This window comes from Hesperophylax consimilis, chromosome 3, assembly GCF_061612785.1.
Source record: "Hesperophylax consimilis isolate HC1 chromosome 3, BYU_Hcon_1.0, whole genome shotgun sequence".
In the NCBI taxonomy this organism is placed as follows: domain Eukaryota; kingdom Metazoa; phylum Arthropoda; class Insecta; order Trichoptera; family Limnephilidae; genus Hesperophylax; species Hesperophylax consimilis.
The window spans coordinates 29,298,072-29,315,092 of NC_142838.1; the positions used below are offsets into that span (position 1 = coordinate 29,298,072).

Consider the following 17,021-nt stretch of genomic DNA (forward strand, 5'->3'; position numbering starts at 1 on the left):
CTCTTCAAGAACGAACCAACAATAAGGTGTTTTAAAAAATATTAACTGATAAGACAATAAAACTTAAACAAGTGTAGGTTCATATGTGTAAAATTTATGGAGGAAAATTCATTTCGAGGAGGTTTGAGTCTTTTAGCTGTCAACGATCGTAGTTCTTTTTTCGTTATGAAACAGTGATCCAATTGTAAGTTGAAAAGTTAATGTGATTGTCGCTGATAGATGACAACGAGACGGCTGTCTCCTCCACGATCACTAAATCAAGTGCATTTCTTGACCGATTAAAGAAGGTACAACTATACAATATACGTTATTGGTTTTATTTTTTTGTCGTTATTGGTATAATGTTTATTGTATGAACTGAAAATAATTTTATCACTTATGACTTTAAAATATTTTAGTTTTAATTTATTTTATTTGTGTGCCGCGTTTTCTCGACTACGAAGTAAAATAAAAACGTCGATTAAACGTTGTTGTTAAAATAAGTATTAAATAATATTTATAATTTGTGTTTCTACTCACAGTCACAATGAATCATGAATTCAGTACTGTCGTATTTTGATAATGGTTTGAAGTTTTTTTTTCAAAGTTCCTAGAAATTCCTTCTGTTGCATGTGACAAGCGAACTGAGAGTTAGACCTTGATAAGATAAAATTTCTTACCGTTCTACTTATATGTATTCCCGTTTATCTTTACACAAATTATTACAGTAATATTACAGTTTCGCAGTCGCACCGAAATAATCATGATGGCCACATTCGTTATTTGTGTTGTTTTATCGGTATTGATTGTACCACGATAAAAAACCAAGAAGACGTCGTTCGAAGTGTTTTATGTTTAATTTTGGTTATACGATCAATGTGTCACTGTTTGAATGGAATTTTATTTGTTGTAGATGGTATTATGATGCTACATATTTTGCTTCTCCTGGGGGCGGGCCTGGTGTCGGGCCAGTCGCTCTTTCCATGTCCCGTGGAGTGTGAATGCTCCTTGACCATGCTGGCTGAATTCCTGGTTGATTGCTCCGCCAGAGACTTATATGATCTTCCAGATGGACTGGATCCACAGGTAATCTTATTTTAAACCTCACTGGACCGATATAAATGTCATTTTATCCACGGTTTGCCATACATTATTTTTTTCCATCAAACTTACTAATGTTTTGCCTTTTGGTTTGCAGACGCAGATTCTCGACCTCTCTAACAATTTTTTCGAGACAATTCCAGAAGGATTATCGAGGACTCCGTTTTTAGAACAACTAAACTTCAGTGGAAACAAAATAAGAACTATTTCGAGTACAGCCCTTAAAAACTTAACATCGTTAGTCACACTTGATCTTTCTAAGAACAGCATATCCAAATGGGAAGATATTAGTGCTAATAAATTTTTACTACCGGCGACTAGTTTAAAAAAACTGTACCTTTCAAAGAATCCGTTAAGCAATTTTTCGTTTCCAAAGACCAACCAAATATTGATCAGCAACAGCTTGGAAGAACTATATCTGAACAGATGCAACATAACCGAAATTTACGGCAAGTCACCAATCTCCGGGCTGGCGCAACTAGTCCACCTGAGTATGAATCATAATCCAATAAAGACATTCCAAAGACTCGTATCCAAAACTTTGAGCACTCTGGATCTGAGTCATTGTGAACTGACGTACATAGGCCACGAAGAGTTGAATTATCTTCCGTCGTTGTGGTATCTCAAAATGTCTCATAATTACAGATTCTCTCTAAATACTGTCGATTTTGTCACCTCCGAATCCCTTCGAAAGATCGACCTCTCTTATTGCAATATGGACAAAGCGAGTCTATCGGGATTTCGCAACTTGGAAGAAGTAAATCTGAGAGGAAATATGTTTAGGCGTCTAATGAGTGGCGATTTCACAAATAACTTAAATTTGATAACATTGGACCTTTCATCCAATGCCATTGCATTCATTCACAAGAACGCTTTTGAGGGTCTAACTGCATTGAAGAATCTCAATCTCTCAGTTAACGTGATTCCAACAATGAATGAGGAAACATTTTTGAAAACACCAAACCTCACAGTTCTGTACTTGTCTCGGAATTATATTTCAAGCGTCGGAAGTTTGAAATCAAAATCATTGCTCTCGTTGGATATGAGCTTCTGTGAAATACAAATTATCGATGGGAACTCCCTCGAAGGCCTTTCATCTATTTTAGAAATAAACCTGTCGAAAAACCTTATCAGCGCCTTGCCTACCGCTTTATTCTCTAATAGTTTACAAACATTAGACTTGAGTTTTAACCGGTTGAGTTCAATTGATAATGACACGTTTAGTCTACTTCCGGAACTGACCACGCTCTACTTATCGGAGAACAGATTTACGCAAACGTTAAAATCTTATAATTTCGCAGGAAACTCTAAGCTGACAAGTATGACATTAAACGACAATACATGGCGGTGTGATTGCACTGACGACGATTTGAAATACTTTTTCCAGTTCCTGTCTGCCGAGCCACCAAAAGTGTGGGCAACAAATCAGCTGATCTGTCACACTCCCTCCAATGTCGCTGGTAGGACTTGGTTGGAAGCATGCTACTTCACATGGTATCCAGAAGTCAGTTCTCTAAGTCCAAACCAACGTGCATACACGTTTGTACTGATGGTGATTGCGGGATTTTTCGTCACTTGCTTTATAATCATGCTTATCCGCCACGGGTTAAAGATGAAGGAAAGAGCGCTCGAACAAGAAAGAGAAAGGGAAGCCGAAGCAACAAGAGATAGGCTTAGAGAAGCGAGAATGCGGAGAGAACAAGAACAACAAATAAACGCTCCAGACCCGAGGGATACAGTATCACCACCGAGTTACGCCGAAGCTTTGTTGATGCCTAAGCTGAATGGGTCATTCCACTCTCTATCAGGGATGGGGCTCAGCCAGGACCTCGAGAAGAAGCCAAGGAGGAGGGCAAGACGGAGGACGAGGTCCAGCGGGGATCTATTGAACGAGGAGAAGAATTCCAATAGGATCCGTCACAGGAGACGAAGATCCAGAACAGATAGGCTGGAAGACCCTGATTCAGAGACCCCGACGGAGGAGTCCAGACTAACAACGCACAGGTCCGATGGTAACATCGTTGCCTCTTGTGTGGTTCAAATGCACGAAAGTGATTTTTAATATAATTTGTACTAAATATTTGTACCTCAAAAAACGAATTTACTGCCAATTAGAGACAATAATATTATGTAAATTATACTATAGTTTTTAACGAATTTGGGATGTTATAGTGGGACTAAAAATATAAAGTTGTTGAATTAAAGAATCAATTATAACACTTTACTTAGGATCACGAGTGACGAGAGTATCCAAGACTAGATTAACCAACAAAATGACATGATTAATAATATAAAAAGCGTGAATGTAAAATTATATTGTTATGTGCATAATTAGTACAATCTGTACAAAAATATGATTAAGATTAGTAATACGAATTACTTTTCATTTATACTGGTCTTAACTGGTCATAATACAGAACACAATATGTACAGTTGACTACAGTATAGGTAAGAATAGTAGGTAGGTGAGAATGGTGTAACTTTTATATCTATGTCCTTTGTATACAGTGCTGTCATCCAGTGGGTTTCCAGGGGTTTCTGGAAACAATTCAATTTATTTTATTTTTAACTTCGGAAACGGTCTCACTTGCTCGCAATGTGTATAATACATTATATATTGTGATTTATATTAAAGCATTGATTAAAAATATATTTATGGATACCCTTACAGAATAATGTAAGGAAGTCTTTCCTCAAAAAAAATTGTCAATGTTCTGTTTGCTATATTTTAATAAGGTAGGCAAACTCCTTTAACCGATAATTTATATTGTGCCTAGGTTCATAAATGTGCATGTGTGAATGTTTCGAACGCAAAACTAATGTTTGTTAATATAAAATGTACTCAATAAGCGTTTAATAATTGTCGACACTAAAATAAAATAAAATATTTTAAATGGTAACTTTGATTTAATTTTAATCTTAGGCTCGACCATTTGAATCAAAAGCCTTCACGTACGGGTACGGACATATCCGGCCGACCACGGCGTCACAGGCCGAGCCGAGTGCATTTCTGTGTGCATGTTGTCTGCCTGACAGATCCATCCACACTTATTAGTAGATGCAGATATGCTCCTATCTCGTCATATTCGGCCGGACATGTCCATATGTGAAATTAAAACATAGGATACATCCATTATGCACAAATTATCTTCATGAAAGTTTTCACGTTATTAAATTTTTTCAGCAGTTATTTATTATGTAAACCCTTAATAATAAAGAAGACATATAATGAGAAAGAAATGGCACGATCAAGAAAACCAAATACTTCATTCGGGTCATGTCAGGAGTCAGGAGTCAGGAGTCAGAATAACATAAGGGCATGTGTGAGACGATGTATGAATGTGACTGAAGCAAGGGGTGTGTGCCAAGACTGAAATGTTTAGCAGTCCGTCCTCTCTGCCTACCCCTGCGAAAACGGCGTGTATGCCCCTCTGTTATTTTGACTCATGACATAATCCGACTCAAGTATCCACTGGAGTGATTGCTGTCATATATGGTGACCGGATAAATCATCACAATGATAATTCATCACATCTTTAAAAAGTTATATGAAGTCATGGAAAGTGATGAAACAAAAACTTTATTAACTGGGTTAAGTAGGTTAGGTTAGGTTAGGTTAGGTTAAAAAAAATTTCATCGTTTCTAATTACTTTATATATCTTTTTAAAAGTGTGTTGAATTGTCACTGTGTTGAGTTATCATGGAACCCATATATGTATATATGTACGTTTACCGTGTTATTTAATCAATAAAGTATGCCAAAAGTCACTCCAGTGGGTATTTGCTTCACACATTATATTATATTATTATATGCTTACTTGTTATTTGTGTCCGTAATAGATATTTTGCTGTACCTTTGGATGAAAATTCTTTAAAAAATCTGTTTGGCTTAGTATTTGTGCCGCGAATTCAAAATTTCGTTTTGTGTGTAAAAGGCCGCGCAGAAAGCTTTCAATAATATTTGGAAAGCAGCAGAATCTTTCCTCCAAAAGTAGAATAAGAATAAATAACTTTCTGAATATTACAGCCATCTATTGGTAAACGTTCTAAGTAATTGTGTTCGCTTTGCTGCAACCATCAGCAACTCCAAACGTCAGTGCAACTAAAATTCAATAGAGTGCAAATGTCGGCATCTAGCGTATAAAGTGCAAAGCTTTTTCTAAATAATTTAAAAATTAATTCCAAAAAAATTATGTAGATGCTATCCAACGTTTATGATTTTTTTTCTTTGCAAACAACTAAAATTAGAGGTAGGTAGGTAAACTATACTATGAATGATTGCTCGCAATCCGGCCAACTCTCACTTTAGTTGACCTTTCCTCACTAACACATTTTTTAAATATTTCATTTATATTTCTTCAATGTGACAGTTAACAAATGCTTTCAAACAAACAGTTATTGAAAAGTTAATTCAGATATTGTAAAACATGTTGAGTTTTTTTTTTAATTTTGCAACTATTTCTTATATTTCCTTAATGATTTACCAATTATTATTGATAATAAACCAAAATAAATGGGTGTATCTTCTTCGAATCAGTAAGTGGGCAATCACCGTACATTTAGGCAGTCGTCTCACGGGTCGGTAAGGAATCGACAAAAACCTAGTACTGTAAAGACAGTGTAAGATAATAATCTATTAAATAAAATAATCGCTGCCCACAGCAAATAAGCTCTGTAGCTTGGAAAACTGTCGGTATTGCAGATTTCTCTTTTCGAATTTACCGCCTAGCTGAATGTCATTATCTTATCATCGTTAAATTGACTCATGGGTACTATTGTAAAAGGTAATTATATTAATATAAATTGAAATTTGATAAGAGACTGAGGAAAAGGCTGAATGGCACGTAAGCATGTAACAATAATAAATGACAGTGAATAAAGTCAGTCACCAAGTGCCAGCGAGGTTGTGGAATTTTTTCTGATATTATTATTGTGCCTAAATAATACATTCTTAAGAATATTTTAAAATCACTTCTAAAATAAATGTAATTGGTAAAAATGGTAATTAAAAGTTTGTTATGTGATATCAACAGTGTCGCAATAAATATCGCCCACTGAAACCTTGTACCGCTAGCTGTATACAGGAAGTACACCACATCGCTCCCTCTAGCCCCCGACCCGTTTTATGGTTCAGTGGGCTCTTGGTATACAGCATTAAGTTTTTGTTTTGGACCTGTGAGACGACCGCCTTAGCTATATATGTTTTTTCACAAAAAAATTGTTATTTTGTTAAGTAATATGGCGGAGAATCAAAACCTACACCTACTAAGCGTAAGAGGAATATAATACTAATAAATTGACATTCTGGGTTTGATTCCCAATTGCGACAGTTACCTTTTTATTTTTGTAACTTGTTCTGTTTGTTGTTTCGTTTAGTTGTATTAGTATTATATTCGTCTTCATTGGTTAAAATTCTTTTTTACTTACCTATGCTTGTGATGTTTCTAATTTTCATGTGGAAACACGACCTGCAATAGCCATCCCAAGCTAAGGTGTGGGCTACCGTACTAAGGCTGAATCACCTGGGGAACAGTATCACGAATGGTGCCTCCGAGAAACAGGGTCGCATCTCGGAGTATTTAGACCTTACTCCAGCACTCGGGGCTCTGCTGGAGTAGACCTTTTATTTCCCTAGATACCCGTGGATCGAATATTGGACGAATATTGTAATATTTTGAGGGGAAGTAGACTCTTCTGCCATGGGGCCTTCAGGGAACCAAGCAAGAGTAGTCTCCTCCGTTGCGGGGCCTTCGGGGAACCAAGCAGGAGTGGAGAGGAGAGACGAAACCCTCTACCATCCCCCAGCCTTTAGAGAACCAAAGAGGAGTGTAGAGGAGAGACGAAGTCCTCTTCCATCGTGGGGCCTTTAGGGAACCTGGGAGGAGTGGAGAGAAGAGATGAGGCTCTCTTCCCTTTTGGGGCCTTCAAGGAACCAAGGGGGATTGGAGAGGAGAAATGAGACCTGGGAATACACATTGTGGAACTAGAAGATATAGCCACATATCCAATAACAACCCTGGTGAACTTTATAAAAGGTACAGGTTGACTGTTAAAGGAATGAGGTAAAATGGGAGATAGCACAATGGGCCCAGGACCTAAGTGCTCACGGGAGCCATACGTAAACCGTCTCTGCTCTGTATAAAAAAAAAAATTTGATGTTTGAGTGGTCATAAGTACATAAAAAATTATTTGGTTATATCAGTAGGAATTGATTATTTTCAAAATCAATTTCGCAGCCACGTTAACTTTTTTTTTAAGAATGGCTCTTAACCTTTTGAACGCGTTAATTTGCTCCGTTTTATCTATACCCGTACGCGGTACATATTTTCAAATACCTATGCACGCAATTAAATGTCAAATTATAGCATTCTGGCATGATTTATTGGACTATATAGACAGAACAGACTATTCTCCACAATATGAAAACAAATCCTCGTGTTTATAAAAACAAAAACATAAAATTTCACACAAAGACGTAAGGTATCTTTTGAATGTGGTCCCGCCATTCACTCGGCGTCATAAATAAACCACTCTCGGCGTGTGTGTACTTAGGCCACTACGTTGATAGATACAAGTGGGACACCATGATCACTTATCATTTTTAGTTAATAAAAGTTGTGAATGACATACTAGTACTAACGCCATCCGTTGACAAAAATGTAAACTAAAGGACTAAAAGGCGCGAAGAGGCGCACTTGATTATCGATCTTTTTTTATGAAATACAATTTTATTTTTGAGAAATTCTTGTAGATGTCAGCATCGTGATAGTTCTACGAAGTGAGCAAGAAATACATTTATGACGTAAGAGCGCTGGAATATCGGCCGTCAAAGTTTGTCAAAGTGCAAAGAGTTAACAATAGATGGTAGTTGTGTATTTTAATTACATTACTTGTATAATTTTCTGAAAAGGGAAAGGAAATAGGAAGGTAAGTTTAAATATTTATGTCCCAAAGAAACGCAAGTTTATAACAATATTATTAATTTTATATTTATTTCGGTACTAGACAAACTCTTTATTTTCGTTATTACATATTTTTCGTTATACATTATGTATAATAATAATTACAATATGGGTAAGCAATAAACCTCGTATCGGAGTTTTGATAGTTTATTCGTATTTATAACAAACAGCTCAACACCGTAAAGTTATTCAGACTTTTGTAGAAATATGGTAAACCAACGGGAGACGAATAACAGATTCATTTTATTCTTTACCATAAAAGCACAATAAAATATATCTAACATTAAAGGCAAAATGTTCATAGCACTCAGGAAGTAATTTTTTGTTGATAATTTGATCAATTTTCTTCAAAACGATTCGAAGTACCTATTTTGTGTATCAACATACATATTATTCAATTGATATGTTTAAAAGGGAAGCACATTTTTAGAGAATGGTAAGATTCTTGTGACAAAATTGGTAAAAAAAATTAATCTCATAAATCTAAGTAAATGTAATTTACAGGCTGAAATTTGTGATATATACTAAGACTGAGAAATTAACCGCAGACGAAATCTGGAACTACAGTTTATTTGGTAGCAAGATATATTGAAAAATTAATGGTTTATGTTGACATGGGAGTTCCAGATTTCACTCTGGGCAATCTATCCCCAGGGTGCTATACTTGGATATAATATATAGATCATAAAAGCGTATGTACTCGAAGACCGGTTATTAAAAAAATATGGATCCCGCAATCAGTAAAACTTATTTAAAATAACATATATAAAAATATTAATGATTATAATGGTGAAAAACTCTAAAACAGACAAGTACAGTTTCTGATTTCCGTCAATAGTACCAGTTAAAATTCGTAAAACATAATTTATTTATTGAAGTTAGTACTTGACTATCAGAAATATTTACTCATTCTATATAATTTCTTGTAAAATTAATATACCAGTTTCAATTTACTGTTTGTTTGATAGAAGGTAATTTTGAGTGTACATAGGTGGCTACTTATATAAATCTTATTGTTTTACAGCATGCATTACCAATTGGAATGTAATTAAAACGCTTTTGTGAACTGGGGTTGAATTCAACCTAGCCCAGAAAAATGTATATACAAGAAAATGGGAAAATTTATTAATAAATAAACTGTGTAAAGTAAACTGACAACATGTGACATTGATAGAAATTCAACTGATTTTGAATGCTTATCGATGAACTATTCCAGTTTAATATAAATTCATGAAATAAGCAACACTGTTAACATTGTATAACCATTGTGAATTTCAGGCTAAAACTATTTAGTCATCGGGGTCAAAATGAAACAAAAATAATTTATAATTTTTGTTTGCATTATATATATTCTTTAAATATGAAAGCAACAAAATTGATAGTTGGAATCTAATTTAATAATATATGTATGCTATACATTTTATACCAGATGACAAGCTTGGGTTTCTTTTTGTGTGGCACTTTGATTTCATTCAATTATTACAAACCCGAAGAAGAATGAAAATATATATTTTAAACATGTTTTCAAGAAATGACAAAATATTGTTCGGTGTCTTATGAATATGAATGATAGTGACAAACTTATACTCCACATTCAAAATTCTACATACTCTTATGAAGTAAAATATATTATATTACAACGTTTTGAAAATTAGTAACTTGGTGGAACATTATTAGACAAGAATCTACAACTTTGTATACACCACTAAAAACAAAGTGCTGCACACAAAGTCATTTACTACTTTTTACAAAAGAATCTCTTCACAGTCTTTCAGCAGACGAGCGGAAAATACGGTGAAAAGAAGGATTTTGTGTTCATTACATGCTATTTATCCATCACTCCATTCATACATAACTAGAATAATACATCAAAGGGAAATGACTTCTCCGCCGTAAGGTCCCCCAACCAAGCTCAAGAAAGACGCGCATAGATGTTAGCTGCCTAACTAAAGGAATATCACAATTTCACAATTCTGAAAAGGAACTTCTACACGAAAATACTCATATAAAAATAGTATATTTCCTTACATAACTTAATGATACGATTAATGGACTAAGCGTCACTATTCATTCATTTCTTATAAGTACCATGAGGTGGGACACCTCAAACACTAGTTTCTTCTCTAAGCAATGACACATTATCCTTACATGGTAATTATTTCACTTATCAGTAAGACATAAATACAAAATGCACCTCCGCTCAACCTCCGTCGGGAACAAACAGAATAAGCGTTATAATAAATAAAGTAATAAAATCAAAACACATCCCTCATTCAACAAGACAATGAATCCATAATCTATGTATTTTTCTTTCACATAACCTTCAATTGAAACTTGGGTTCCAAGAATGTTCAGGCATATTCATTTAATACAAACTAAGGCACTCGTAATGCCGTGGACTACAAACACTTTGGCAGAAAATTGAATTTACAAAAATATATCAAATATCTCGGTGACACTCACTATGTACATGTCGGAATTCAGCGTCTTTCTCAGAAGTTCTTTTAACTGTCTCGTAGTTTCACATTAGGACAAAACATCATGAGATATGTCTGTAAATCACCAATTAGTCGCAAGACCACGTTAGGAGACTCAAGTTGTGCTCTTGGATGGTGAAATTTGTTCTGGAGAAGGGGTGATTATTATTTCTCCCGCATTCGATCGACTTCTCGTGACAAGAACCGGAGTTTTAGGTTTGGGTGTCTCCGTCAACTTGATTCTAACTCTTCCAGAGTCGTACACTGGAATATATTCGTTCGGAGGAGGCAGTAAATTCATATTCGGATAAGTTTCACCGTTTGTGAGAGGAGCATCTACAGAGGAGTGGTACGGATCATAAGGACCGGTCGGTTCCTCAACCTTTGGTATAGATATTGGTTCAGTAGGAGTTCCATTCGGCTTGAAGGAGCTGACACTTTGAGCCACAGGTTCCGGAGCTTCAGACCTTTGAATGTTTTCATCAATCCCCTTCCTACTATCTAATGTTCCATTCCTACTTGTTTTCCGTGGATCATGCGTAGGTACTAGCTCGTAATTATTCCCGTTGCTCTTTTTCTCAGCTTCTTTGGGATTGACCACCGGCTTACCAAGTAATGACTTGTTCATGTCGACCATTTCTTTATCAGCTTTTTCAACATCTTTCTTCTGTTGCCTGCTTAGATTACGTTCCCTTCGTTTGCGCGACTGTCCTCTTATGATAGTGACTCCTACTAACCCTACCAGCAAAACCACTATAATGCCAACACAAATGTATGTTCCAACTGAACTCTTTACATATTCTTTGGATGATTCTTCACGGAGATCCTCGCTTGGACCATTTACTGCCATTTTTTGTCTACCGTCATCAGAGTGGCTTACGACTTTTACAATTTCTTCTTCTATGACAACTGGCTCTGTTTCAGGTTTCTCCGAGCTAGGCTCCGGTTGAACAGCATCCCAATCGATTCTTCCCTTGAAAACACTCGGGGATTCTGGTAATGTAAATGGCTCTTCTGAGGTACTCGAGTTTGAATCGGAACTAGGCATGAAGAATGGATTGAATAAACCAGTTATAAATGGCTCTGAAGTAGTACTACTCGTGTTCACTGAGTCATCTCCACTACCTTCATCGTCATACGATTCGTAAAGGGAATCAACGGTTGTTGAAGAACTATCCTTTTCAAATAGTCCTCTTGATCCAAGGACAAGTCCAGAACCGAAATCTCCAGATCCTGATTCTTCTGTTGTCGAAATGTTTGAATCTAAAACCATTAAACCATTCTCTGATAAATTATTTACATTTCGTAGTTCTATTGCAGGGTATTCTCCTGAACTTTCAAACATCAATGAATCTTCGTAGATAGCCTGATTAGAATCTTCAGTGGTAATTCCAAGGTAGACTTTATCATCGTCATTTTTATCTCCGCCAGATCCTTCGAAAACTTCTCCAGCGTCAAGATCACTCAAAGCTGTTAAGGGCATCGATTTTTGATTAGTCGTATCTGGAGCGATATTTTCAGTATCTAGTGGTTGATCTCCCATCATCATGTCTTCCAAAAGGACATTTTTAGGTTCCGCAGAATGTTTCTTTTCAGCGCAGATTTCTGATATTTTTAATTCGGCCCAGCTGAAACCTTTCACATTCATCGGAGAGATACATTTAACATCATCGATGACCACTCCTTGTTTTCTAAGTATGTCTAACTCTTTTAAATTATTGCATGTGCATCGTAGTGGATTTCCATTCAACTGTAAGTGCTCGAGATCTTTCAACGAATGCAGGTTTGTGGGTGCATTATGAAGCATATTATGGCTCAAATCTAATGAACTTACACTAGAAGGTATATGAGACGTGTCAAAATTTTTCAACAAATTTCTTGCGAGATTAAGGTGTACCAATTTCTTTGAGTTGCGTAGTAATTTGTTGAGATGAGCCATGCTGTTTGAAGATAAGTCAATTGAGACAACCTCCGTGAACTTGTCTAGTTCGCCATGGACCTTACCGATGTGCGCGTTGGAAAGGTCGATGACGTTGATGTTGTGGTGTTTGTTTCTGACGGAGTACTTGTGGAGGGAGGGCAAGTCGGAGCAGGTGGCCTTGTGGAGTCCCTCCGGGGTGGTGACACACTTGCAGGCAGAGGGGCAGGCGGAGGGGGAAGGAGTGGAGGTGGGGGTTGGGTTGGCGGAAGTATACACTGCCACCCACACCACCATCCACAGCAATGATCGTATAGTCCTCATTTTACTTGCGCCGAACTGAAAATAAAGAAAATAATTTATTAATTTGAGCATAATTAACTTGTAGGTGGAATATAAATTATTTTAACACTACTTGAAAACCCTGGCGTTGCCCGGGCTTTACCCAAAGTTTTTCAAAATGTTATTTACTTATTGCAGACATAATACAGTTAAAACAACGCAGAAATTTAATACCTAAGTAGTAAGTACATAAAATAAATATAATTTGATCATTAGATACAATAAATCGATCAACTACATTTTGCACATCCATCTCAAATTTTGGATTCGTCTCATAGGCGCGTAATACTACGAAGTTGTAGAAGAATTGCTACAATAGTATAGGTAGGTACTGTCTTGTAACTGTCCTGTCAGGAACATGGACCGAAATTAAGGTTAAACGCAACGCTCGTTGTATTCTACGTGTTCACAGATGATTCATATTCATATTGCGTATATACGGGCGCAAACAAATGATTTGTCTTAATATTGTAAAGCAATACCTTGCAAAAGCGTATTTAAACAAAATTAATTAATTAACGCCATCTGTGAACACGTAGAATACAACGAGCGTTGCGTTTAACCTTAAATGTAGTAACTCAGGGGTATTCAATAACGAATTAATAATTTTAAACAAACACATGGGATGTTGGGATAATTTTAATAAATTTATTGAATAAAGAAGGTAGCCGTAATCTAGGCATTCTCTAGGAATACCTATTCTTAAAGTTACATATCTTAAGAATTTATTTTGGATTCTTTCAATGGTGTGAGAATGAACTTCATAATTTCGATATGGCCTTCTTACTAGTGACATATACTATTTTATTTATTTATTTTATTTTAATATTACATTTAGTTACAATAGTGACGTATTGCCCATCTCACTAGGTGTGGAACGCCACAACACTATGTTTTGATAGTGTAGATATTGTGAAAATCATTAGACAATCTTAAAATAAAGCCCCACATTTTCAATGCTTTGTTGGATATGATTTTTATGTGCTTTATGAAATTGAGTTTCATATCAAACCATATACCCAAGTCATTGCTTTCTGAGACAGAAACTAACGATATATCACTAATAGAATAATCAAAAATTATGGGATTCCTTATTCGATAAAACCTCGTAATTTGACATTTGTTAATGTTGAGTTGCAAGTTATTTTCTGGACACCGTATAAAAAGTTTGGACAAGTTATTTGACAATATATGGCAATCATTAACATGTCTAAATAATTTTAGATCATCTGCAAACATTAGGACATGAACATAATCGAAAATATATAAAACATCATTAACAAATAACAAAAACAAGATCGGTCCTAAATGTGAGCCTTGCGGAACGCCACCCGTAGCAATGAATTTATATGTTAGTATGCCATCAATTTTAACAGCCAGTACTCTGTACATTAAATAACTGTTTAACCATTGATATAGTGATCCATCTATATAGAATTTATACAGTAATAAATCAATTCAACTTTATCGAACGCCTTACTGAAATCAGTATAAATAGAATCAACCTGATGTTTACTAGACATTGACAAAGATAATTTTGATATATTAACAAGTTAGTAAGAGTAGATTTTCCGGCAGTAAAACCATGTTGTTTAGGAAAAATGACTTGATTTAATCTAAAAGAAGTATTTCAAAACATTTTAGGAATTGTCTATAGAAGGCACACGGGTCTGTAGTTAACCACTCCGTGTTTATCACCTTTTTTGATGGTATTAATGGAGAAGATGGATAGTATTAACCAGGTTTCAGTTAGCATGATGACGTCATGTAAGAATGTTAAATTTGCGATTCGTTTCGTTCCCAACCTGTATATTTTAATATCTTGAACCTTGGAATTATCAATATTTTTCAGGGCCGTAGTAACCTTGTTGACATCATCTGAAATATTAATTGCGGTATTAATTCTGACGTACTCTCAGGGACATTGAAAAGAATTAAATTTTTTACACGGAGCTTCCTCTCTTCAATTTCCAATAACAGATCATAAACATTAGATGGAGGATTTGTGGGGTTAGCATCTGTTGACTGGGTATGTACTGCACTTTTTAGAGTTGTTAATTCGCCTTCAAATATTCCCATTCTTACAGCCATACTGTGGTTCCCAAAAGTTCCGTGGCTATGGGTGTTATTTTGCCCATTATGTTCCTTCGTGAACTTGTTTCCAGGATCGTTAATAATCTTAATTAGTAAGCTCAAGAGATCTTTAGCTTTAGTCATATAGTTGAGAGAGTTTTCGTTTAAGTCCATGATTTAATTTATTATAAAACGTTTCTACACTAGTGACTATTTGCCGCAATCAGTAGGGCACAATTCCAAAATAAGACACTTTCGGCCAACAGGGCGATAGATGACGACACTTTTAACCAATGGCGATATAATGTTAAAATATTATGTAGACATTGACCTTCCTATTGTTTTGAAGATCAAGTGTGCTAAATTTCATCAGTTTCGGAATAACAATGTAGATTCGTATACAAATGAAATCATTATTCTTTATATAAATAGATAGATTATTAGTATCCGAACTCTATGGATATTGCCCAAAATTTTCCCAATAAAAAATGTGAATTGTTATTATTATTATATTAAAAAATTGAACTTAATTATTTAGGTAGGTACAAAAAATAAACAATAGTTGGTTTATAAAATACAGAGCCTGGGGCCACTGGGCAGTGGGCACACGCTTGACCAGCCACTGCGCGTAATTGCGGAAACCGTTCTGCGGTCACAAGCCACAATAAAGTGAATGAAGAACCTATCTGTTATGGAATATATTCTATAGAATAGTACTGAATGCCCAATTTACCGCACAATGCTTGCTAGCTTCATGTCTGGTTCAAGAAACGCAACGGCCTTGGAAACGCAATTATCTTTGGACAAATAATTTATCCAGAATGATTTGCTGGATCGAAAAGAAATTGTTTAGCTTGGAAACATGTTTCATTTTAATAACTTCAATAATTACGCTTTTTATCGAAATTTTTACGTTATTTTTTTAGTAAAAAGGAAAAGTTTATTTTCTGTTAAGTATGTGTTTAAAAGTGTCTTTAAAAATAAATATAAATAAATTGGTTTGACTGGGAATAAATTAGATTGAACAACTCGACCAACCTCGCCAAATGTCGATCGGGTAGAACCGAGATTTATTTCGTTTATTAACTGCTGTAACGTCATCCGATTTCAGAGAAATGCATGTGTGTCCGCGTGTGTTTACGTGATTGCCACCAAAAGTTGATATATTACATTGTCATCGAGTTTATCTGCCGAGTTTCAGCTCGATCGGATGTCGGGAGATATGTTCATTTCTGCTTCCAAGGTAGCCAGAGCTCGGGTATTACGTACTTACGTTTAATCAATGATTATAAAAATGGCAAAAAATTTTAATAATCTTAGCTGTCAAGCCTCTGCTTCACTTTAGGAAGGAACGGAAAAATGAAAAGAAGTGATATCAAATAAACTTGTATTATAAGTAGGGACCGTGCGGTGGTGCCTTATCTTTAAAAAATAATTAGATGCCACAAGAACGTGCTAATATTAATATTACGTTCATTGTCCTTTTCACAAAATTATATTGACTCGTCTAATATTGGTTCAATAATAATTATTGTCTTTCAACCTTCGACCAAAAAAGTGAATACGGAAACAGTTATGAACAGCAAATAGAAATCCAACCACATTGCTTGCCAATTAAGGTAGTCTAAACGTTGCTGGTTTTTTCCACAATATTATTATAGACGTAGAGAAAAATTAATTGCCATTATAGGATGCTAACACCAACAGTTAACAGAGTCCAAGTCTTGATCCTGGAACCTTTGCTATCGGGGTTAAACCTATGACGGAGGCTTTATTGCGACTGTGTGTGTATTGTAAACACGACGCGCGTAGATTAAATAAACCTGATAAAATTAAAGATTAACCTGGATTAATAATTAAGAACGACGCAATATAATTATATTCTGGAAAATGTATTGAATTACTAAACCACTGCTTTGAAAGACGTGGAAATCTTTATGCACGTCGCGTCACGCCAAGATTAAAAACTTTTGTCTCAAGTGTTCATGGGTCCATTAGTGGTCCATTATATATTAGTCTGCAGCTTCTTGGTCCATTATTATGATCAAAGTTTGACGTTTTTTGCTGGGTAATCGAAGCGGCTGCCGTTTCCGAATACAACAACCGTTTCCGATGACATTCATGGATATTAGCGATACTTTTTTTGTGTTTTTCAATTATTGCCAGACG

At 35.5% G+C, this 17,021-nt stretch overlaps 2 protein-coding genes across 6 annotated transcripts in view; one reads left to right on the forward strand and one right to left on the reverse strand.

Moving 5' to 3' along the window:
• The first annotated feature begins 947 nt into the window (after positions 1-947).
• Positions 948-3,916, forward strand: LOC149425233 (uncharacterized). Its single transcript, XM_089651030.1, has 2 exons — positions 948-1,065; positions 1,178-3,916. Exons 1-2 carry the CDS (start codon positions 994-996, stop codon positions 3,140-3,142), a joined length of 2,037 nt encoding a protein of 678 aa, XP_089507156.1. The 5' UTR covers positions 948-993; the 3' UTR covers positions 3,143-3,916.
• Positions 3,917-8,043: 4,127 nt separating this feature from the next.
• wdp (Leucine rich repeat protein windpipe) overlaps positions 8,044-17,021 on the reverse strand; it is an 85,683-nt gene continuing 76,705 nt past the window's right edge. For all 5 annotated transcript variants that reach the window (XM_089650190.1, XM_089650207.1, XM_089650183.1 and 2 more), the window contains one exon: positions 8,044-12,776. In XM_089650190.1, coding sequence (XP_089506316.1) covers positions 10,635-12,761 — 2,127 coding nt within the window. In that variant the 5' untranslated portion in view covers positions 12,762-12,776 and the 3' untranslated portion in view covers positions 8,044-10,634. The remainder of the gene's footprint in view (positions 12,777-17,021) is intronic.